Source organism: Phacochoerus africanus, chromosome 6, assembly GCF_016906955.1.
Source record: "Phacochoerus africanus isolate WHEZ1 chromosome 6, ROS_Pafr_v1, whole genome shotgun sequence".
NCBI classification, from domain to species: domain Eukaryota; kingdom Metazoa; phylum Chordata; class Mammalia; order Artiodactyla; family Suidae; genus Phacochoerus; species Phacochoerus africanus.
In genome coordinates this window covers 125,140,698-125,165,541 of record NC_062549.1, presented here as the reverse complement: position 1 = coordinate 125,165,541, position 24,844 = coordinate 125,140,698, and the positions used below count along the sequence as shown (strand labels likewise).

The following is a 24,844-nucleotide window of genomic DNA, read 5'->3' as shown; positions in this document are numbered from 1 at the left end:
AAAAAAAAAAATCTAGGAGAAAGTCTTTGTGACCTTGGGTTAAGGCAAGTTCATAGAACCTCAAAAGCATAAATAATTTAAAAGAATAAAATTGACAGAGTCCCTGATGGCCTTAGCAGTTAAGAATCAGCATTTTTATTGCTGTGGTGTGGATTCAGTCCCTGGCCTGGGAACTTCTGCATGCCACAGGCACAGCCAAAAATGAAAAAAAAAAGACTAGAATGAAATTTTAAATTTCTGCTCTTTGGAAAATAATGAGAATACACACCACACAGTTAGAAAATATTTATAAAAACCGTACATAATAAAGGACTTATATCCAGAATACAGGAAAAAGTTTCTTTTCAAAAAAGTTGGTCTAAGTTGAAAAAAACTTTTTTCACCTATACTTACTTAGTAATAGGAATTATTTGAAATCTTATTCCCCAAATGATGATAAATTTAATGTCATATTCATTCTTTGGTATAAACAAGCTTCACTAATTAATACTCTTCAGCCAACAGGTTGAACCGAATTACTGATTCAGTATTTTACAAAGCAAATGTATCTTGTATCAAACATTCTTTCTTGAATGTTTTAAATTTCTCCTTTGAAAGGTAATGATTAAAAGTTTACAGGAGAGAAATGAGGAGTTCCCGTCGTGGCGCAGTGGTTAACGAATCCGACTAGGAACCATGAGGTTGTGGGTTGGATCCCTGGCCTTGCTCAGTGGGTTAACGATCCGGTGTTGCCGTGAGCTGTGGTGTAGGTCCCAGATGCGGCTCGGATCTTGCGTTGCTGTGGCTCTGGCGTAGGCTGGCAGCTACAGCTCCGATTCGACCCCTAGCCTGGGAACCTCCATATGCCGTGGATGCGGCCCTTAAAATGAAAAAAAAAAAAAAAAAGTTCACAGGAGAGAAATGCGATGTAACAATATATCTAATTTTATGTTCAGACTGAATTTATTAATAATCTATTCAGTAATGTCAGGAACATTAGTTAAAGCAATTACATTTACGTCTTCCTACTCTAATAGGAGTGTGTTCTCCAATCCACAGATAAGTTTAACATACTGAAATATAATGTTTTCCTTGTGGCTTCCGATTTCATTTCTTAGGCGTGCCAGAATATCAGACATGTATGTCAGTTTTATCACTATTATCTTTGAAAATACCTGCCAAATGAGATTGCTTTACAACTACAAAAACATATTATTCCTGAATTCTTAGTCCCTCCTTAGAACTTCCCATAGGAACAATAACTGAACCTTGATAGGATACAGTAAATGGTCATGCTTAGCTCTAACCACTGAAAAAAGTTTCAAAAGTTTGGCTACTCAGCAAACTTTTGTTTTTTAAATTTTTGAGGGGCCATACCTGCAGCATGTGGAAGTTCCCAGGCCAGGGATCGAAGCTGAGCCACTGCAGTGACAAAGCTGGATCTTTAATTGCCAGGTCACCAGGGAACTTCTCAGTGAAATTTTAAAACTAACAATTTTTACCACCTTTACAATACGTTTATTATAATATCCAGAGGGATTTCCCTGGACACCAAAGCTTTCCAAAGTAAATACACTGACTTCAAACAAGTTTGGTAGTGCTCTGACGATTTTTTAAAAAGACAACTGCCCACAGTTCTGCTCTGTCACTCATCATTCCAAGTTTTCTTTTTAAGTCTCAGTGACCCACAGTGTGTTTCTGATTCAGTAAATACAGCTGATCTTTAGATTTGTGTAAGTTTATTACCAAATATCAACTTAAGTGTTGCAAAATTTATAATAGGTCTCATCAAGAAGTATCATAACCTTTGCATCCATGTTTTGCAGTAAAGATTTGATAAGACACCATGTTACCATTAAAATATGCTTGAAAATAAATCAATATAGACACACTGTATACATTATATCCACATATGCTGGAAAAATAACTTTTCCAGGCCCAAGTGAGCTATTTTCTCATTTGCCAAATAATATGGAAATGCAATTATATACACTGGTAATAATGTTTCTTTTTAATTTCTACTGAGACTAAAAGAATGTGGGTAACGTTTTATCTTTCAAAACATTAGAGGACCTCATTAACAGGTTCAGCATGTTGCTTCTAGTTGTCTTTAATTTTGATGATTTTAAGCTTTCACTTGCAAATAACTTACTTTGTAGACTCATTTTCTTTGAGTACTTCTGATAAAACTTTAAAGCTTTATTTTCTTTTTGGAATGTGGCTCAAATGAAGGCTAAGTTTATTAATTACAGAGCCAGTGTTTTTCTGAACATTGTCACTATTTCAGATCAACAGTTCGATGTGCACATGTTTCTGTATTTTCCTTCCAATAAAGATTCTGAATGCAGTTTGTACAGGCTGGATTAAAGTTTTGCACTTGTCACAAGTTTGAAAAAATGGATACCAAGTTCATTCTAAAAATACACAGATTAAAATGATTGTAAATTTAGACAATTTTACTGACAGCAGGTACAAGCTGCTTCCCAGCTATGTGCTATGTTACTATAAAATTAAACTGTACAGTATTATAGCCCTTCTGCTAACTGACCGTTAAATGCATCCTAAGCGATGTTGGTAGGCAGTATACCATACAGCTTGTTCCTAGCCAATGTGCCACCTCCCTCCCCTTTCAAACATCATTCTTTGCAATGACCACAAAATCTGCCGCAATATTCACCACTCAAGAATCTGTGCAAGCCACCTGATACGCTCAGTTCTATTCTTCTTCACTTTGTAAAAATTGCCAGTCTGAACCATTAAACTGATGTAATGACTCACTAATATGCTTGGTTATGAGCAGCAATTTGAAGAACACTGCTCTAAATTATATATACCTGAGAGGAGCTGCCGAGTTAAGAGTATTTATTCTTCCATTTCATTGGATAATGCCAGGTTGCCCAAACAGGGTTATCCAGTTTGTTTCGTCACTGTTCCGTAGCCTCACCTATGCTACCCACCTTTTTAATATTTGCCAGTGTGATGGGTGTGAAATGGTATCTCACTGCAGTTTTAACTTACACTTCCATGAACACTAATGATACTTGGAATCTTGTGGTTATCAGCCATTTTTGTTTCTTCTTCTGTTAGATGCCCTACAGTATCTGTATCCTTTACCTATTTTGCTGATTTGTGGTCTTCTTGCTTTGTAGTTATTTTTTATACTAACTATTGGATAAAAGAAGTAAGATTTTTTTTTTTTTCTCTTTCCTGGTGGCTTTTTCAGTTAGTACACATTTTCTTTTCTTGAGTTAGGTTTTAGTTTTAATGTTACTAGATTTATCCGTCTGTTCTTTGGTGGTTAGTGAGTGCTTTTTCTTAAACCCTTCTCTCCCCTTAGGTCACACAGATACTCTCTTATAATGTGTTCTAAAAATATCTAAGTCTCTCTTCAATTGTAAGCCTTTAATGTGTTTGGAATTTTGGGTAATAGGTGTGAGAGGCACCCAATGTCTCTGCCCCCATACGTATGACAGCCAGCCCAGCATCATTTACTGAACAGTCCCATTCTTCCTGTCCAGGCTGTAATGGCATCTCCACTTCGGACAGGAAGCACAGTGCAATGGTGTAATCAAGAATGTGAGCTCTGGAGACAGCCCAAGTTCAAAACCTGCTTCCTCCACTCACTATGTGGCTTTGAGCAAGCTATGCTAACCCTCACTATGCCTCAGTTTCCTCATGGGTACAATGAGGGAAAAAGTAATACTTACCTTGTAGGAGGATTGAATGAGTTAATCTGTGCTTAAAGCACAGCTTGGCAATATGGCTCTTAAAAATACAAGCTACCATTAACATACATATAATCACACATACACTTTCCCATATCTCTGTATCTCAGTGTGTGTCTGTGTGTGTGTGTATATATATATATATATTTTTTTTTTTTAGGCTCTCTATTGTATTCTACCAGTCAGTCCATCCACATAGCAACACTACTATAAATTATGATACCTGGCAAGGCAAGTTCCTATCCAGGCACCTTGGTCCACAGAGCTGTTGTGGCTATTTTCAATTCTGCTGTTCCATTTGAAACTTATAATCAACCATTAAACTCCATTAAAAAAAACTAATGTGTGTTTGATTTGAATTGTACTGAATTTTTAGATTAACTTCAGAAGTACTGACAACTTTAAGATACCAAGTCTTTCTATCCACGTAACGTCTTTTTAAGGTCTTTCTATAAAGAGCTATTTTTCATAGTTTTATACATATTTATACATGTTTTCCTAAGTACCTCATTTTTTGTGGCAATTATAATAAAAATATTTTCTGGTTGATTAAGAATTTTTATCATGATTACTGACTGTTATCAAATGCTTTTTTCTGTAACTGTGGATATGATGAAGTATTTCTCTACTTTAATCTATGTGTTACATTACCTTGCTTTCCCAGAATAAACCTTACAGTCCTATGACTTAAAAAAGTTTTTTACATCTTCTTCTGCTAGATCTGGCTTGGTAATATTAGCATATATGTACATAAACGATATCAGCCTTTACTTCAGCAGGCTATTCTAGCCTATTTTGGTACTGAGGTGATATTTTACTAAATAGACACGTAACATTAGTCGCAACTTTTTTTAAAATTTTTTGGAACATTTTATATATTTGAGTATCTCTTTAAGTTATGGCAAAAAATCACCTGCTTTTGTGATTTCTTTTAGTAGACTGTGGCAGTTTTGGTTGGTTATACTATATAACAAATTTCTTTTCACCAAAGTTTCCATACTTACTGGCACATTTTCTTTTCTTTTTTTTTTTTTGCTTTTAAGGGCCTTACCCTCGGCATATGGAAGTTCCCAGGCTAGGGGCCGAATCGGAGCCACAGCTGCCAGCCTGCACCAGAGCCACAGCAACATGGAATCCGACCCATGTCTGCGACCTACACCACAGCTCAGGGCAACACCATATCCCCAAGCCACTGAGTGAGGCCAGGGATTGAATCCGCGTCCTCAGATACTAGTCGGATTTGTTTCCGCTGCACTACAATGGGAACTCCTACCGGTACGTTTTCTTATAATTTTCTTCTTGTGTTTTAATCAGTGCTGTTTTTATACTTCCTTTTTAATTAACACACTGTATCTTCATGCATTTTAAAAATCAATCTATACAAGTATGTGTCAGGACCTTTTACAATTTGAATTCTGTAAAAAGCCAGGTGATGATGATTGGGGCCATGTGCTGAGAAACGATGACCCAGAATGGCCCTGTTCAATGCAAGGAGGAAGTGAATTTTTAATTCAAAAGTTTAAAAATTAATTTAACATTTTAAATATTTAAATATTTAAATGTGTGGCTACTGTCTTCTGTATAGGACAGTGCAAATCTAGGTCTTTATTCAATCTTTAGTTTTTAATGGCAATACTTTAATATATGCCCATAATCTAAAACTTACAATAGTGTCCAAAACAACAATGTCCAAAATTAAGCTAAAGAAAATTTGTTGCATATTCTGTTAGCATAATCCTACAAATTTTTCATGTGATGAACACAGTAATATTTTTATAAGCTCATAGGAGTAAAGAAGCTGTAGAAACAAAATTTTCTCTTTTACATTAAAGTACTAGATCTTTTAAAAAAAAACACTACAAAGGAAATCACCTTAACATTTTGTTTATCTTCAATATCCAGAAAAAGTAACAAGAGTTTAAAAAATTGTTTTAAGGATAAAAATTTGAAATGTTTACAAATGATTCACTGGTGGAATAGTTCTAAAACCTTCTCAGTTCTGGAGCTTTACTACATAGACATTTGAAACTGCACTGCAGCCTCTCTCACAGAAGGGAGACTAGGCAGTTTCACAGCTCCGTGAAACTGACCGCCAGAACAGACAGGGACCTTGCAAGTGAGGACACAGTCAGCCGTAACAATGAAGAAATCAAAAGAAGGAAATGCATAAGCTGTAGTTTCCCCCTTTCTCCTAATTTGTGTATTACTTTTTATTTATCAAGTAATATTGTAATATGTCTTATCACTTGTAATATTAAGGTGTATAAGCTGAAGTCATTTGGCTCTGCAAATAACACACAAGGGATATATTTTAATTGTGGAGAAAGAAATAATTTAGCCATCTGTATATCTTCTCTGGAGAAATGTCTATTCAGGTCTTTTGCCCATTTTTCAATTGAGTTGATGGCTTTATGGTTGTTGTACTGTGTAAGTTGTTTGTATATTTTAGAGCTTAAGCCCTTGTCGGTTGCATTGCCTGAATTATTTTCTCCCATTCTGTAAATTGTCTTTTTGTTTTTTGTATGGTTTCCTTTGCTGTGCAAAAGCTTGTCAGTTTGATTAGGTCCCATTGGTTTATTTTTGCTTTTATTTCTGCTGCTTTGGGAGGTTGACCTAAGAAAATGTTTGTAAGGTTGATGTTTGTAAGAATGTTGTGTCTGTGTTCTCTTCCAGGAGTTTGATGGTGTCATGTCATATATTTAAGTCTTTAAGCATTTTGAGTTTGTGTGCATAGTGTGAGGGTGTGTTCTAGTTTCATTGACTTACATGCAGCTGTCTAGTTTTCCCAGCACCATTCGCTAAAGAGACTGTCTTTTTCCCATTTTATATCCTTGCCACCTCTGTCAAAGATTAATTGACCATAGGTGTCTGGGTTTATTTCTGGGTTCTCTATTCTGTTCCATTGGTCTGTATGTCTGTTTTGGTACCAGTACCACAGCATCTTGATTACTGTGGCTTCGTAATATTGCCTGAAGATGTACAGATGGCCAACAAGCACATGAAAAAATGCTCAACATCACTGACTATTAGAGAAATGCAAATCAAAACTACCACGAGTACCACCTCACACCAGTAAGAATGGCCGTCATTAATAAGTCCACAAATGACAAATGCTGGACAGGGTGTGGAGAAAAGGGAACCCTCCTGCACTGTTGGTGGGAATGTAAGCTATGTTCACTATGGAGAACAGTACGGAGATTTTCCTCAGAAAATTAAATACAGAACTACCATATGACCCAGCAGTCCCACTCTTGGGCACATATCCAGACAAAACTTTCCTTGAAAAAGACACATGCACCCATATGTTCATTGCAGCACTATTCACAATAGCCAAGACATGGAAACAACCTAAAATGTCCATTGACAGATGAATGGAATAAGAAGATGTGGTATAGGTACACGATGGAATACTACTCAGTCATAAACAAGAACAAAAATAATGCCATTTGCAGCAACATGGATGGAACTAGAGACTCTCATACTAAGTGAAGTCAGAAAGAGAAAGACAAATACCATATGATTTCACTTATATCTGGAATCTAATACACGGCACAAATGAACCTTTCCACAGAAAAGCAAGGCATGGATTTGGAGAACAGGCTTGTGGTTGCCAAAGGGGAGGGGGAGGGAGGGGGATGGACTGGGAGTTTGGGGTTAATAGATGCAAACTATTGCCTTTGGAATGGATAAGCGATGAGATCCTGCTGTATAGCACTGGGAACTATGTCTAGTCACTTTTTTTTTTTTTGTCTTTTTAGGGCCACACCCAAGGCATATGGAGGTTCCCAGGGTAGGGGTCGAATGGGAGCGGAGCTGTAGCTGCTGGTCTATGCCATAGCAACACCAGATCTGAGTTGAGTCTATACCACAGCTCACGGCAACGCTGGATCCTTAACCCACTGAGTGAGGCCAGGGATCGAACCCACCTCCTCATGGTTCCTAGTTGGATTCATTTCCCCTGCACCACAGTGGGAACTCCTCTAGTCACTTACGATGGAGCATGATAGTGTGAGAAAAAAGGATGTATCCCTGTATGTGTAACTGGGTCACCCTGCTGTACAGTAGAAAGTTGACAGCACTGTAAACCCAGCTGTAATGGAAAAAGTAAAAATCATTATAAATGAAAAAAAAATTTAAATGAGAACCTAAAATGTGGATTATATAGAAGCATGTATATGTGTATAAATACCAGATATTTTTTTCTTAAAACATATATGCCTACACGCCATAATTTAAATACTCGTGGCCTTTATAATCTTACATTGTTTCCCTTGAGCCTGCTTTCATTTTACATATTACAAATTATTCAGGAAAATAACTGGTAGGCAGGTGGACAGTAAAGGTGAGAGATACAATTATTACAGGCTGAATATTAGAATAGATTATAATTCAACAACTAACACTTACTAAAGACATCTACGGAAAAGTAGAGAACACCAGGTCTAAAACTAGGTTTTGCCAGTTCAGAGCAATGGCGGGTCAGGAAGTCACGTGAAACCGAAGTGGGGGAGACGGTGCCTTCGGCTTTCGCAGAGAGAGACAAGACCGACTGAGGTGAGGAGAATGGTTATGAAGAGAACAAGTCGGCTGACAGGAGTCCAAAACAGGAAGAGAATTTCTTCAACTATGAATTACTTTTCTGTCTTTTAATGACTCTGTCCTTTCGAAGTTTTTCTGTACACACCTCTGACTGCTTTTCAGCTTTTCCTATGACTAGTTACCAGCTCAGCACACTTACGTGGTCAAAAATAGGTACTGGTAAGAGTCCTTCTGAATAAAACCACCCATAATTCAAGCATCACTAGAGCGTCATTTTGTTTCTCCTTAAAGTTTCTAAAAACTCAAACGCTGTCATTTTTTGATCAACCACAGCAGATTTGCCTCTCATTCATACACATGACCTACTGCAACTGCACGTTGAAGAAATGCTTCCATGGTGAACAGGGTGCCTCAAAGATGCCAGGTTCCCATCTTGGACTGATTTTTTTAGGGCTGCTCCAGCGGCACATGGAAGTTCCTGCACTAGGGGTGGAATCGGAGCTGCAGCTGCTGGCCTACACCACAGCCACAGCAATGCCAGAGATCCTTTAACCCACTGAACAAGGCCAGGGGTCAAACCCACATCCTCATGGATACTAGTCGGGTACATAACCCGCTGAGCCACAATGGGAACTCCTGGTATAATAATTCTTACAGTAACTAGCATGAAAACACTATGGAATATTTGACCCCTAAGGAAAAAAAAAATTTTTTTTAAATAAGAATGTGGAATTCCCTTCGTGGCACAGCGGAAATGAATCCAGCTAGAATCCATGAGGATGCAGGTTCAATCCCTGGCCTCGCTCAGTGGGTTAAGGATCTGGCGTTGTCGTGAGCTGTGGTGTAGGTCGCAGATGTGGCTCGGATCCCAAGTTGCTGTGGTGTAGGCCTACAGCTGTAGCTCCGATTCGACCCCTAGCCTGGGAGCCACCATATGCTATAGGTGCAGCCCTAAAAAGGAAAAAAAAATATTAAGAAGAATGCAACCTTACAATCTGGTTATATTCTTTCTTCTCCATATAATGCTCAACCCAAATAAATGTGAGCTATTAATTGTGGATCTCACAGTAAATATTGCAAAATGCTAAAACTGCTCTGTGTTCCCTTTCCAGGCAGAGGCCCATCTGCTGCCCCTACAGTACAGTGTGTTTCATACCTAATAAATCTATCACTCCTAAGAAGATTCTTTTTCTTCCTGTCAAGCAAATCTGATCATCTCCAGGTACGGCCGCCTTCCTGATGAAAGCAGAAAACTCATACCGTACTTTAAGGATTCCTTCCTGAAGCCTCAGAGCTTCCACTGCTGCTGAATTTACGTGTTTTGTCTTTTTATCACAAATTCCTTTAGAAAGGAGTCAGGACTGTATTTGTGATTCAAAGGTTCTGGTCACCGCCTGGGGTCATAGCTATTACTAGGTATATGCCCTTGTTCCTGTGACTACATTATCTATGAAAAATGAAAGCTAAAGAGTAAATACTCTTTAACAAACACTAAGAGTATGTGGAGAAGAAACGATAGCACCTGGCCAGAGGAGAGGCTGCCCTTGGCCAGAGGCTAGGGATGGGTGAGAATGATGAAGTCAGAATTAATTGGGAAGGAAAAGAGGGAATTTTTGTGATGATAGCAATGTTCTATATTTGATAAGGATTTGGATAACAGATCTCAGCATGTGTTAAAATTCAGTGCATATACAATTTGTACATTTTACGTAACCTTTAACTCAAAACTATGGGCAAATATTTAACTCAATGAGCTCTCTAACTTCTTAAATGAAATACACACTGAAAGATTTACGGGCAAGTATGCTGAGGTTTGCACTTTACCTTGAAATGCATCAAAAAATAAGGGAGTGATGGATGGAGAGAAGGAAACATGATAAAAGCAGAATAAAATGCTAATGGCAGAATGTTAATGGTAGTAAATCCATGATCATTGCAGAATTCCTTCAACTTGGTTCTGTGTTTGCAAATGTTCACTATAAAATGTCAGGGAAAAAAAGCAGAATACATAGTCAATGACAGCAAATATTTTCGGCTGAAGAGGGATGAACAGAAGGTCAACTCACTCAATCTAATAGATTTAGTCAACAGGGAAGGGAACTGCTACTTTTCCCATAAACTTTTCATCCCAAATGATGACTTAAATTTTTTTTAAAGGCTCTTTGGCATTCCAATTACTTTCATTTCTTTTATTACTTTAGAAAATTTAACCACACATGATTCAGGTAGTTACAGTTAATAAAGCAACTATTATAGTAGGTAGAGAGGAAAAAAAAAGGAAGTGAACTTTTCTTGTATGACAAATCTCCCTCAAATGGTTTTCTATTTATTGAATACCTCTAATGATGCACTATTTTTAAAAAGTTCAACTTCCTACCCATTATTCAAAAGGTGCTGTTAACAGATTGCTTTAGTGCTAAAAATGCTTCAATTTGTCATGTCTGATGAGGGGATATCAAATTATCAGTTGACTTTATTTTATATGGCTCAGATGTAAATCATGAGCAGGGTGGGGTAAGTGAACAGGATACCCAAATATATGCTGAGTTCCAAAAGGTGGCTCACTTAGGAGCTCCAGCTTACTGTGCAATAGGGCTAAGCAATGCCTACAGCCAGAGAGCAGAGGTACAACAGGAAAAAGAAAGCGAGCTGGTTGTGGCATGGTAAGGGCGCCTTGAAATTAGGTAGGTGTAAATAATAATTGTTGGCACTTCTGGCAGCTTTGTAGCTGGTTAAAATACTAGTATTGGCTAAAGTAGGTATTGATAAGAAAATACAAAACACTCCTTATGCATTTTGAATAATACATTGCTTTTTCAAAAAATCACTTACTTGATTGTCATTTTCATTATCTTTGATAACCAGATATCTCAATAAATTTAATGAGGCCATTATCCTGTTAATGAAAAATATATAACTTGTTACTTACAGCACAGTTTTATATAATCAACAACTTCAATGAGTAACGCTAAGTTAAAACCTTGGGTGTATTTTTACAGTTACATTTGCCATTAGAAACTTTTTAACATATCTTATCACATACTTTCTCCCTCTATCATGTCACTCTTATTCTCCAAGTTCACAAAAATACAATTGTGAAAGTTACTATTCTTTTTTCCCCCATGGGAGACCTGTTATCTTTAATATCTGAGACTACCATCTTTTGCTTCCGGAATTTTAAGACTCCCTTTATAAGTGCTTACCGCCACTTCTAAACATCCATTCTAGTATACTGAAAGCAGAATTAAGTGTTCTATCTGAGGAAAAGTGATTTAAGTGCTGGAAAACAAAACAATAAAACCCATACATATAAGCCTTGTGTAAGTTACATACATGAATTTTTTAACATTACGCACCTGTGCTATAGTCTCAAATCTTTATGAGCTTTGAGGTACAAAATCGTCAGAGGTACAAGATCATCCTGTTAGTCATTCTTCAGGAAAAAGGTTTTTGATTTTGTTTTCACATAGTATCTAACTACTTAAATACGAAAATCCTTATGTAATTTTATGAAGTAACTATTGATTATAAAATTGCAGGACAGTACACTTTGGTTTAGTTTAGGTTCCCAAAGCAGGGGTTTTACATTTTATTCTGCATTTACCACGTGTAGTGATCCCTCACCTGTCTGAGTTTTGCAGGAGATCTGTCTCAGCGCCCTCTGGGAGAAAGAGTACCAGATCGAGAAGGGAGATCAGCTGTGGCCCTGTAAACCATTTGTTAGGTGTTCTCTGAAAAGCAAAAGAAAAACTGGGAAAGGCTTTCAATAAGAGGTTGATACATTCATGTGTTTTTCTAACACCTTGAAACTACAAAATAAACCATTACACATTCAAAATATATTTTTTAACTTTAATTTCTAGTCTTTCCTTTCATTCACTATTTCCAGACGCCCAGAACAAGTCCTGCTGGTTTGAGAGCACTGACAGCATTTCTCTTGGTTCTCTACCTGGAATTCCTCAGTATTCACAGACTTCAATTTCCATTAGTACTTCAGAAGTGCACAGCAGAACAAAAGGAGGTCACAGCATCAGCTCAGAGAATTAGTACATTAGTATTTACTTATCCTTACGGCCTGGCATGTGGAAGTTCCTAGGCCAGGGACTGAATCCGAGCCACAGCCGTGACCTATGCCCCAGATGCGGCAACACCAGGTCCTCTAACCCTGTGTCGGGATGGGGACTGAACCAATGCCTCCAAAGTGACCTGAGAGATGCAGCTGGATTCTTAACCCACTGTGCCACAGTGGGAACTCCAGGAGTTAATATAACTTCAATCTATAGTCAACAAATTTCTAACTTCAGGTTTCTAAAAAAAGTAGAAATGGAAAAATATACCAGCATACTTCATTTTACTTCACTTTGTTGCATTTCCCAGATAATGCATTTTTTATACATTGAAGGTTTGTGGCAACCCTGCTTAAAGCAAGTCTATCAGCACTATTTTTCCAACAGCATTTGCTTACTTCATGTCTCTGTGTCATATTTTGGTAATGCCCCCCAAATATGAAACTTTCATTATTATCTCTGTTACGATGATCTGTGATCTGTGTGATCTTAGATGTTTTGGGGTACCATGCCACCTAAGACGGTGAACTTAATTGAAAAACACTGGGCATGTTCTGACTGCTCCAGTGCCTGGCTGTTCTCCCATCGCTCTCCCTCTCCTTGAGCCTCTCTATTCCCTGGGACACAAAAATACTGAAATTAGGCAAATTAGTAACCCTACAGTGGTTTCTAAATATTCAAGTGTAGGGAAGAGTCATACATCTCCCCTTTTCAATCAAAAGCTAGACATAATTAAGCTTCGTGACCAAGCCCTGTCAAAGGCTGAGCTAGGCCACTTAAGCGAGACCGTTAAGCCCAGTTGTGAATACAAAAGAAACAGTCTTAAAGGAAATTAAAAGTGCTACTCCAGTGAACACAGGAATGATAAGGAAGTGCAGCCACCTTATTGCTGACGGGGAGAAAGTTTCAGTGGTCTGGATGGAGGATCAGACCAGCCACAACATTCTCTGAAGCCAAAACATAATCCAGAGCAAGGTCCCGGCTCTCTTCAGTTCCATGAAGCCCGAGAGAAGCTAAGAAGCTGTAGAAGAGGAGTTCGCAGCTAGCAGGGGTTGCTCCTGAGGCTTGAGGAAAGCAGCCGTCTCCAGAACATAAAAGCAAAGCAGCTAGTGCTGAGGCAGAAGCTGCAGTGAATCAATCAGAAGATCTAGCAGAGGTCATGAATGAAGGTGGATACACTAAACAACAGACCTTCAACGGGGAGGGAGAGAGCCTCGTGCGGAAGGAAGCGGCCCTGTGGGACCTGCGCATCTAGAGGAAGAAACGGCCCGGCTTCAGAGGACAGGCTGACTCTCCTGTTAGAGTGAGAGAGCTGGTGGCTTGGGGTTGAAGCCAAAGCCCATTTACTGTTCAGAAAATCCGAGGGCCCTTAGGAATTCTGCCACATCTACCAGCCAGTGCTGTATAAATGGAACAACAAAATCTTGATGAGAACACATCTCTCTATGACATGGCGGACTGAACATTTTCTCCCTACTCTTGAGACCTACTGCTCAGAAAAAGATTCCTCTGAAAACATTCATGCTCGTTGACGATGTGCCTCGTCCCGAGAGCCCTGAGGGAGACGTGCGACAAGGTTCCTGCTGTCCTCGTGCCGCCTACCACAGCATCCACTCTAGCCCGTGGAACAAGGGATAGTTTCAACTTTTCAGTCTTGGTCTTTAAGAAATACATTTGGTAAGGTTGTAGCTGCCACAGAGAGAGTCTTCTGATGGATGTGGGCAGAGTAAACTGAAAACTTTCACTAGAAAAGATTATCCATTCTTTGTGTTTTTTGGACTGCACCCATGACATGCCAAGGATCAAACCTGAGCCCCAGCAGTGACAATGCCAAATCCTTAACCACTAGGCCACCAGGGACTCCAAGATTTACCGTTCTAGATGCAGTAAGAAGTTCCCACTAGATGCAAAGGGATTGGTGGTGTCTCTTCAGTGCCAGGACATAGGTTTGATCCCGGGTTCAGCATATTGGGTTAAAGGATTAAAGGATCTGGTGTTGCTGCAGCTGCAGCATAAATTGCAACTGGTGCACAGATCTGATCCCTGGCCTAGGAACTCCATGTACCATGGAGTGGCCAAAAAAAGGAAAAAAAAAAAATTCGTGGAGTTCCCTGGTGGCTCAGTGGTTAAGGATCTAGTGTTGTCACTGCTGTGGCTTGGGTTTGATCCCTGACCAAGGAACCTCTGCATGCCCTGAGTGCAAGGGATAAAATTTTTTTTTTAAAAATTCATGATTTATGGGAAAAGGTGAAAATATCAGCATTCACAGGAGTTTGGCAGAAGTTGATTCTAACCCTCAAGGATGACTTTGAGGAGTTCAATGCTTCAGTGGAGGAGGTAACTACAAATGTGGAAATCACAAGAGAAGTACAATTACACGTGGAGTCTGAAGATGTGACTAAACTGCTGTAACCTCATGATAAAATCTGAACAGATGAGTTCCTTCTTATGGGGAAGCAAAGAAAGATGGAATCCATTCCTAGGGAAGATGCTATTAAGACTGCTGAAATGACAACAAAGAATTTAGAATATTATGGAAACTTAGTTGATAAATACTGTCAAACAGCATTGCGTGCCCCAGGGAAATCAATGTGGGACATTTCATCGTTGTCTTAGTTCACAGTTGTCTTGTTTTAAGAAACTGCCACAGCCGCCCCAACGTTCAGCAATAACCACCTTGATCAGTTAGGAGCCATCAACATCGAGGTGGGACCCTTCACCGGCAGAAAGACTGTAATTCACTGAAGGATCAGATGATGGTTAGCATTTTTTAGAATAAAATATTTTAGGAGTTCCCGTCGTGGCGCAGTGGTTAACGAATCCGACTAGGAACCATGAGGTTGCGGGTTCGGTCCCTGCCCTTGCTCAGTGGGTCAAGGTTCCAGCGTTGCCGTGAGCTGTGGTGTAGGTTGCAGACGTGGCTCGGATCCCGCGTTGCTGTGGCTCTGGTGTAGGCCATTGGCTACAGCTCCGATTCGACTCCTAGCCTGGGAACCTCCATATGCCGCGGGAGCGGCCCAAAGAAATAGCAAAAAGACCAAAAAAAAAAAAAAAAGAAAATATTTTAAAATTCAGGTATGTACATTGTTTTTTAGACATAATGCTATTGCACTCTACGTATACAGGTTACAGTATAGTGTAATTAGCTTTCATGTGCACTGGGAAACCAAAAAATGTGTGACTTGCTTTATTGTGACCTTTGCTTGATCATTCTAGTCTGGAACCAAACACGAAATATCTGTGTGCCTGTACCCTAATATTAGAGAAAAAATCCTGAGGGCAAAAATCTATCTTAATGTATCCCAGAAATGAATAAAGACATTCTTCAAAATAAAATAAATTGGGGAGTTCCCATCATGACACAGCGGAAACGAATCCGACTAGGAACCACGAGGATGTGGGTTCAATCCCTGGCCTCCTTCAGTGGGTTAAGGATCCAGCGTTGCCATGAGCTGTGGGTAAGTCTCGGATGTGGCTCAAATCCTGAGTTGCTGTGGCTGTGGTGTAGGCCAGCAGCTACAGCTCCAAATTGACCCCTAGTCTGGGAACTTCCATATGCTGAGGGTGTGGCCCTAAAAAGACAAAAAAAAAAAAAGTAATAAAATAAACTGATAATTGACATCTCAGTTATGCTCTTACCTTTAACGACATGTCAATTTGATTTTTGATATTTTGAATAATAAAGGCTTCCACACCTGAGTGATTACTTGTATTCAATAAGCACCTTTAAAGCAAAATTACAATACATTTGAAATTATCCTGGACTGCATTATATTTAAATGATGATGAAAGTTTTACAAATTCAGATGGGCCATGTGTTATTTCAAGGAATACAAAAACCAGTGAAGACCATTAGCAATTACAAAGTCACCTATTAAGGTTATTGCCCTTACTAACTGGCAAATTCTATTTGAACTGGGTCTTTCCAACAAGAAATTCCTATTAAACCAAATCTGAATCTCTTTATGCATATAGTTGCAATGAGTTGACATGACAAGAATGGTCACTAGTATGATAGCATAAAATTCCCCAAATTAGTCCCTGTTAGACTAGTTTGGTTAGACTAGCTTAATTGCAAAGAAAGGTAACTCAATCTGTTAGTTTAAGGGGAGGGAGTTTTTGGTAGGAATGAAAGTAGAACAGACAGGAAAGCTGGTATAAGACCTGAGCATCAGTGGGGACTTCATAAACCTACTCTGATCCCATCCATTCGAAGTGAAGAAAAGATGGCTCAAGCACGCTGAGGATCAGCCAATCCCAAAGAGCACAGCCCTTGAACTCTGCCCCAGTTGGGTCTTAACCCATTTTTAATTACCTACATATACACGAACTGAGGTCGGCAGGCCAAACCCGGCCTGCTGCCTGTTTTTTTGATTGGAACACACCCCCGACTACAAACACAAAATCGAGCAGTTGCAACGGAGACTGTGTGGCCCCTCAAGACGCTATTTACTCATGGTCCCTCACAGAAACTCTGCCCATCTTTAACTCAAGAGGGTTGCCGCAGGCTTCCTGCTCAAACAGCGCTACCGACAAGCTCTACTGGTAAACTGAGGAGCCTGTCGAAACTTCTAACTCCGGAGCCATTCATTTCAACTGTGAATAATGGAGATTACTGACACCTGTAAATTCTACCAGGAGCCTCATCAATCTTGGTTTAATTTTTTAAGACTTTTAGAGAGTTTCAATTAATTGAATTGAAACATATACTCTTATTCATGTAATTTATATTTATATATGCATCCATAATTTTTGATTAACCTTTCTCTACCCATCACAGATAAGAGAACTGATTATAATATATGGCTTCTGAGTAAAACATATCAAAATAAAATAACCTAGAATAATTAATGGCATTAATTTGGTTTTTAATCAATTTATCAATACATACCTAAATAACGTATATTTGCCTTGTGAATCCAGCTTGTTAATATACAGCTGAAGCAAAGCTAAACTCTTTTTCCTCTACAATGGAATAAATAATATTGTTACATAAACTAAAGATGAAATTATTTCTTGAAGTTTCTCAGTGTAACCCATTATTATTTAGTCCGCAAACGTCTACATACCAATGTCTCAATGGGGCAGAGTGTCATTACTTTGACTAAGCCCTGGAAATAAAAACAAAAATTTAATTCAAATGTTAGATTATATTGACTGTCAGGAAACAACTATATTATCAATTGCCAATAAACACTAAAAATTTAAAGAGGGTAACAGACCTAAAAACAGAAGTAAATTTATTCCATTGTTATGTCTATAGGAAGCTAAGTACAATCCATTTTGTAAGTGATATTGAGAGGAATGCTACAAAGTGTATTGTTAGAAGTAAACAGTAATTTTCACTTATGTCTAGAATGGCAAAAAAGTGAAATCAAACATGCAGAAATATAATCCATTAATTTAAAATAATCAGACTTAATATATAAGAAAAGCGGAGTTCCCATCGTGGCGCAGTGGTTAATGAATCCGACTAGGAACCATGAGGTTGTGGGTTCGATCCCTGCCCTTGCTCAGTGGGTTAAGGATCCGGCATTGCCGTGAGCTGTGGTGTAGGTTGCAGATGCGGCTCGGATCCCGTGTTGCTATGGCTCTGGTATGGGCTGGCGGCCGTAGCTCCGATTGGATCCCTAACCTGGGAACCTCCAAATGTCACGGGAGCGGCCCAAGAAATGGCAAAAAGACAAAAAAAAAACCATATATATATATATATAAGAAAAGCTATATTTTTCTGTCTAAATAGTGGAGAAACGATTTTCTACATTGACATCTAAGGACCTACATCTATGATAACAAACAGTATCACTAATAAACAAGCAAAATAAATCACAGGAGGGAAAAACAAAATATCTTTGTAGTAATGAGCTATACACGCCTTGATGGAGTCCTGGGGATTTGAGTTATGGTAAAGGAGCTTCATCTTCCAAGGTTCCTACAGAACCAAAGTGTTAAAGAAGAAAGTTGTATTTTTCCCCTAGATGCTGTGCTGTCGATTCTCGCAGACAGCGGCCACATACAGCTATTTGTTTAAATTAAGATAAATCAAATGTAGAATCCAGTTCCTTAGCCACATTACAAGTATCCAGTGTGGCTCATGGCTTTCAAACTGTAAGGCCCAGGTAAGTGAGGTTTTATCATCACAGAAAGTTCTACTGGACAGCTTGGCACCAGAGGTTTCAAAGGACATGGAGAAGAAAGCGGGAGAGCAGTCTGAAAAGCCCTAGGTTCAGAATAGGAAGAGGGCTTTTTTCAAGGTTAGGATACATGTTTCATTTACCTGAGGTACAGTAAGGAAACTCTTGATTTCTAAGCACTGGTGGAGCAGACTGCTGTCTTCTGTTCTCAATAAACTGTTCTCCAACAGATCCTGCAGATCCAAATAGATGCAGAGATACATATATGGTAAAGTCAACAGCTGTATTTGTTAACATGACTATTTAAATTACAATAGGTGTAAGCAAATCTTACCAGTCCTTTGGACAAAACAGACTCTTCTGTTCTGGAAGAAAATATTGAAATTTATCAACATGGTTTGCTACATTGCTTTAGAACTATTGTTTTAGGAAAAATAAAGCAAAAATTATAATTTAAATACTTTAAAAATGCAGAGCATTAAGGAGAAATTCTGTTGAAAAACTGAATCAAAATTCTTAATCCACCTTTTTCTTTTATTTGGCTACTGACACTGAAATCTAAGCCAAATCAGCCCACTCAGGGCTTATTTCCTGGTATCAGATCAGTAGATCTTCAATAGCAAGTGCTAAGAAATCAGTTTTACCTCATACGAAACTACTATTCTAGTTGATTAACCAGTAAAATCTTTCCAACTTTTATATTTATGTAATTGATGCTTTCCATTTGTGATAATTTTTTTAAAAGGTTTACAATCATTGGTAACTAAATATTTAAGATCTGTGGCAAAAAAAAAAAAATTATCTCAGGCTGCAAGTTCTTATTCTAACACCATACGAGAAATTAAAAGTGTTGTGTTTTCTGGCTCAATGACTAAATAGTTTGGAAATCTGAAGACTACAGAACTTAGTAAGATTCAAATAAATACACAATCTCATTTTATGAACATAACAAACTCAATGAAAATGTAAACTCAGTAAGACACATACAACACAGTACATTTACAGAGTTAATGACTACTTGTGCCAGCAGGCCCTTGGAAATTCCTGCCTTGCAGGCGGAGGTTTGGGCATTTGCCATGTTACAAGTCCTCCTTCCCCTGGGAAGAGATGGGGTTGATACACTGTCCCCAGTGTTCCTGGGGACAGTACTGAAAGGCGCTGACTGACCTCAAGAGATCATTTAAACATCATACAGGAAAAGGAGACGACGCATATACAGTTTTGCAAAATTCTTCAACATCTGTCTGGGAAAACCATGCGTTCCTGTTACTTCGTAATTTTTCTTAAAAGAGAAAGTCGTCTAATGAGCGCCTCAAACTAGAAAAGCTGTTGAATGATATCACTGTCAATAATCCAAGTCATAAAGGGAAGTTACGACGCCTCCCTCCTCCTGATGCACTTCCCAGACTATGTCCAGGAAGCGAAACCCTGGCTGCGTGTCGGTCACTGGCGGGAGGCGGCGGTGGGACAGGGGTCTGGATTGACCCGTGTCTGAAATGAGCGCAAGAAACCTGAAAAGCAGCTGCCTGGAAGTTTCCTTCTAAGACAGTATCTTGATACAATCTTTGGTCTAAAATAAGAAGGATTTTGGTGTAAAACCTCCTTGGTTCACTTTTACCTTTGTTGTGAAGACTGGCTTTAGTGTTCTATAACATAACCAGTTAATTCACCAGGGCCTGGCAAAGAGAAGGCAGTTTCCCCTGGCCCTGACAAGGACTATTAACCCCAGTTCTGAGAGGCCCCCTGAATCATCTCACCTTTGTAAAAGGACTTCAATGTGACCCATATTAAACTGCAAAAGGTATGATGGGCTAAAATAGAAAAAAAAAAGATATATATATATATATATACACACACACACACACACACACACACAAAGACACACATGTATATGCACTTTTAGAAGTTTTCCACACATTAACACTGTCACGGTTTGAACTGTATTCCTCCTCGATGGGACACTAGGCTTTGCTTATACTGCACTTAACATGTACTAACATATATTAATACACATATATAAGCATTACATAATGAGTCTGCTGCTGTTCCTTTTGGAATACACGGGGGAGTTCCCATCGTGGTGCAGTGGAAACGAATCCGACTGGGAACCATGAGGCTGCGGTTTCGATCCCTGGACCCGCTCAGTGGGTTAAGGATCCAGCATTGCCATGAGCTATGGTGCAGGTCACAGATGCAGCTGGATCCTGCGTGGCTGTGGTGTAGGCCAGCAGTTGTAGCTCCGATTAGGCCCCTAGCCTGGGAACCTCCATATGCCGTGGGTGCGGCCCTCAAAAGACAAAAGACAAAAAAACCAAAAAACCAAAAACCAGAATACATGGATAAACCACTATCTCCTACCTTAAGACCATCGGAAGCTGATCAATACTGATGCCCTGTACAAATACTAGGTATGCCAGAGAAGCCATTGAGTCTGATAATTGTTTGTCTTCTTCTTCCTCAAATTCAAGATAATCCCAAGTCTTCTTTTTCCTTCCATGATTAAAAATCACTTTGGGGAAAGGGTATCCAATTGCTGATAAAAATCCCTGCGAAATGGATGAAAAAGTTATAGCAGACACGCTAGTGTGCCATCTCCCTCCCCTTACTCACGTCCTGTGTAATCCCCTCCTCTCAAGTGTGGCTGGGACCTGTGAGACTTGCTTCTCACCAAATACAGCAAGATGCCAGCCATGATCAGACTGTGTTATCGCTCAGATTGTGTTACGACCAAAAGTGAAGTTTTTACAGATGCAATTAAAGTCCCAAATCAGCTGATTTGAATTGAGAAGGACGACTATCTTGGATGGGCCTGACTTAATAGGAAGAAGGTTTTTAAAGAGGATCCAGACCCTGGCTTTAAAGAGCGGAGTTGCCAAGTTTGGAGGCAGCCTATGAAAAGGGCTGCCTGGCAAGGAACCACCAGCAGCTTCTAGGAACTGAAAGTGGTCCCTGACCAGCAAGAAAATGGGAACCTCAATCCTACAGCTTCAAGAAGATAAATTCTGCCAACAACCTGCAGGAACGGGGTGGGAAGATGAAGAAGTTCTGGAGCTGGACAGCGGTGATGATGGCACGACGTGCACGAGCTCAACGCTACCGAAGCATGCAGTTGAAAACGGTCAAAATGATACATCTTATGTGTTTGACCCTGTTTTTTAAATGCTTCAGCAATATTCAAGGACAATCTAAAAATGTGAGACATATAACGATCATGAAATGACATCAGACGAACTACTCAGATGACGAATATTCTAGAAACAGTGCTCCACTGACCACTGTCTGCCTGGACAGCGTGGGCAGGAGGAGTACTGGCCAGTGGAGGAGAGGCAGAGGAAACAGTGCCGAGACCCCAGGGCACATGGGCTCTTGTGCTTCAGAGAAAGAGAAGCATCCTTGCATGAGTTAACCGACTACAGCTTTATGTTGTTTTTCTAAAAAGTCACTCCTGCACCTGGTACTCTAGCCCCAATTTTAGTGCGCTAGGAAGCATGTGACCCTCAGTATCCAGTGGGATTAATCTGAGTATTGGCTCTACCACTTACCAGCGGGTACTATTTAACTTCTGCTTTACAGCCTCTCTCTGCTACGATCTCAGTAGCAATCCTTTCTTTCTTCTGGAAACTACAACCCACGTTTCTGTGATATTTCTATCATCTCTTTGGCTCTCTGTAAGGGCTGGTACATTACACGGTTCAGGGCCAAACCCTTTTCTTGCCTCACGTTGATCTATTACTTTAGGTGATTTCATACACGCTCATCCAAAATTTGCTCCTAAAACACCTGTTCTCGCAGGGTATCAGGTATATATATAAAGAAAGCTGTTAATCTTGTCAGGTGTCATAATGGCATCATGGTTATGTTTTTTAAAAAATCCTCACCAATTGGAGAAGCATACATAAAGACTTAAAGAGAAAATGCTATGTCTAGGACTTGCTATAAAACACTACAGCAAAAAAGGAGGGAGGCTAGATAAAACAAGACTGCCAAAAACGCTGGTAACTATTAAAGTGGGGCGAGCGGCACGTAAGGGTACTTATGCTGCTCTCTTTTATGAATATCTTTAAACTTCCACAATAAAAAAAAAATAACTCTTAAAAGCACAAAACCCTTGCTCCTTGCTCTGTATTCTCTATCTTAATTACTGGCACCTCCACCTACCCTGTTACCCAAGCAAAAAGAACCTTGCTCCTAATTTAATGTTTTCATTATTCTTCCAAATCCAATCCATAACCAAACATTGCCAATTTTATCTACTTATAAACTTTTCAAATCTGCTCTCTCTTCATCTCCACCACCGTTTCCATACTCAGGCTCTCATCATTCTCACTTAACTCCCAAAAGACACTTCACTGGGCTCCCTAACTCCTTTCTTATTTCAATTAAATTCATCCTTCATTAAAGTAACGAACTCAGGGAGCTCCCTTGTGGCAGAGGGGGTTAAGGATCTGGCATCATCACTGCAGCAGCTCGGGTTGCTGCTGCAGTGCGCGTTCCACCCCCAGCCCAGGAACTTTCACATGTCGCAGGTGCATCCAAAAAGTAAAAATAAAAATAAATTTGTAAAGTGATGAACTCAAATCAGTTTGATTATACCACTCCCAAGCGTAAAATCCTTTATAGTTGTTTCTAACTTGCACAGCCATCTTCTTAAAACAGGGTAGGGTACATACGCCGCATCAGGTGATGTTTATACTGTAGCCAGAGGCTTCTACTGTCCTCTAGCACTGGCGACAATGCAGAGGCTCCAGGCTCTTCTGTGCCCCCGGGACGACCCCCTCCCGCTCTGTCTTCACCGCTATCCTGACCATCCACAGTAACCGTATGAAATTATGCATCTGTTTCCTTCAGTCACCAAGTCATCATTCCTCCTCAGAATCTAGCTCCCCAAAAGTTCTGGCATGTCCTCTCCTAACCCCTTCTCCTATCCCCCCTCAACTTCCACATAGCGAATTTCGGATACAGAGGGCCTGCTGTCAGGTATACAAGCATTTTTCAATTGTGCAGAGTCAGTGCCTCTACCCACGGTGCACTGTTCAAGGGTCAACTGTAAAATATGAGAGAACCCTTTAAAAAATTATGTATGTGTATATTATTAACTTATAGAAGAAAAAACTCTGGAAGATGTTGTGAGATAGCGCAGAATTTTGAGCCTCATCTCCTAGTGCTCTGGAGGGTGGAGACGGGGAGCGGAGTTTCTATCCTCTCGGCCTAAGTGAGGACGATGCTCTAAGATCCCTGAGTCTGGGCTCCAGGGAGCGTCCAGGGGGGCGGCCACGGCCACGTGCTGGGAGCACGACGGGCTCCAAGCCACGGAAACAGGGGCTCTTGCTCTTGGGCCCCTCCCAGACCTCTGCTGCTCTCTGTCTGCTGTTCACCTGCACCCTTGATCACAGCCGTCAACAAACCCCGAAAGCTAAGCAAGGGCTTCCTTCCTCTGGCAGCTGTCCCAGCAAATGACTGAACCCAAGGGGAGGAGGTCGTGGGAACCGCTGATGTACAGCCGAGTCACACAGAAGCGGTGGGTGACGCGGGGACCCACCCCAAGGGACTGGCGTCTGAAGGAAGGAGCAGTCTCGTGGGACCTTAGGGTGAATCTGATACTATCTCCCCGCAGTCAGCGTTAGGACGGAGTCAAACTGCAGGACGCCTGGCTGGTGCTGCAAAACTGTCTGGTGCCGGGGACACCCACCCACTTGGGGACCAGAAACGTCACCAGTGAAGTGCTCTGAGGAGGGTGACAGCCCAAGACACAGGCGGGCGACTGCACACAGGTGTTAATATGACCATCTGGGGAGTGAAATCATTGCCGTTTATCCTTCATCTTTTTGTTTATATTCTACAAAATACGCAGACTGCCTTATCAATAAATGTATCAGTTCACATGCCCGTGTGCAGCAGACGCATATACAGCCGGTAACACTTGGCTAGTGGCAGATCTTTTCGCATATGTTAAATCAGTTGCACTTACTATTATTTCAGCTGCGAAACGCCTTAGAGGGTCAGCATCAGCTTGTTCAGGCGGCTCCAGGAACTGCGCTGTCAGCAAAGGGCATTTCAAGCTTTTGAAACAACTATAATTTAAGAAATAGGTACATGGGAACACAGCACCTCATGACGTAACTAGTTTTCACATGAAAAATAACATGAGCACCAATAACCCAGTGGCCTGTAAAGATGTAGGATCCTTTTTATTACTAGTGGGGAGAGCCTGAGAACCCCTGCTAGAGTCGGTGCAGAGAGAGTCACTTCCACATCTGGGCTGTTAGCAGTGCATACTGAGCATCTGCCTTCGGACCAGTGCTGGTGCATATGCAGTCCTTATGAGTTCACGGAAAAAGCAGGACAATACAGTGATTTTTTCATAAAGCTGTATTTGTTTTATTTAGAAAACCAAACTTTA

The 24,844-nt window shown here is 40.1% G+C and overlaps 1 protein-coding gene across 1 annotated transcript in view; it reads right to left on the bottom strand.

Annotated features, from left to right (window-relative positions):
* The window catches only part of GLMN (glomulin, FKBP associated protein), a 38,736-nt gene that overhangs the window by 2,435 nt on the left and 11,457 nt on the right, over positions 1-24,844 (bottom strand). Inside the window, 10 exon segments of the mRNA XM_047785315.1 lie at positions 11,076-11,139; positions 11,868-11,974; positions 15,950-16,034; positions 17,202-17,275; positions 17,380-17,421; positions 18,588-18,677; positions 18,779-18,809; positions 20,202-20,255; positions 20,803-20,990; positions 24,413-24,515. Coding sequence (XP_047641271.1) covers positions 11,076-11,139; positions 11,868-11,974; positions 15,950-16,034; positions 17,202-17,275; positions 17,380-17,421; positions 18,588-18,677; positions 18,779-18,809; positions 20,202-20,255; positions 20,803-20,990; positions 24,413-24,515 — 838 coding nt within the window.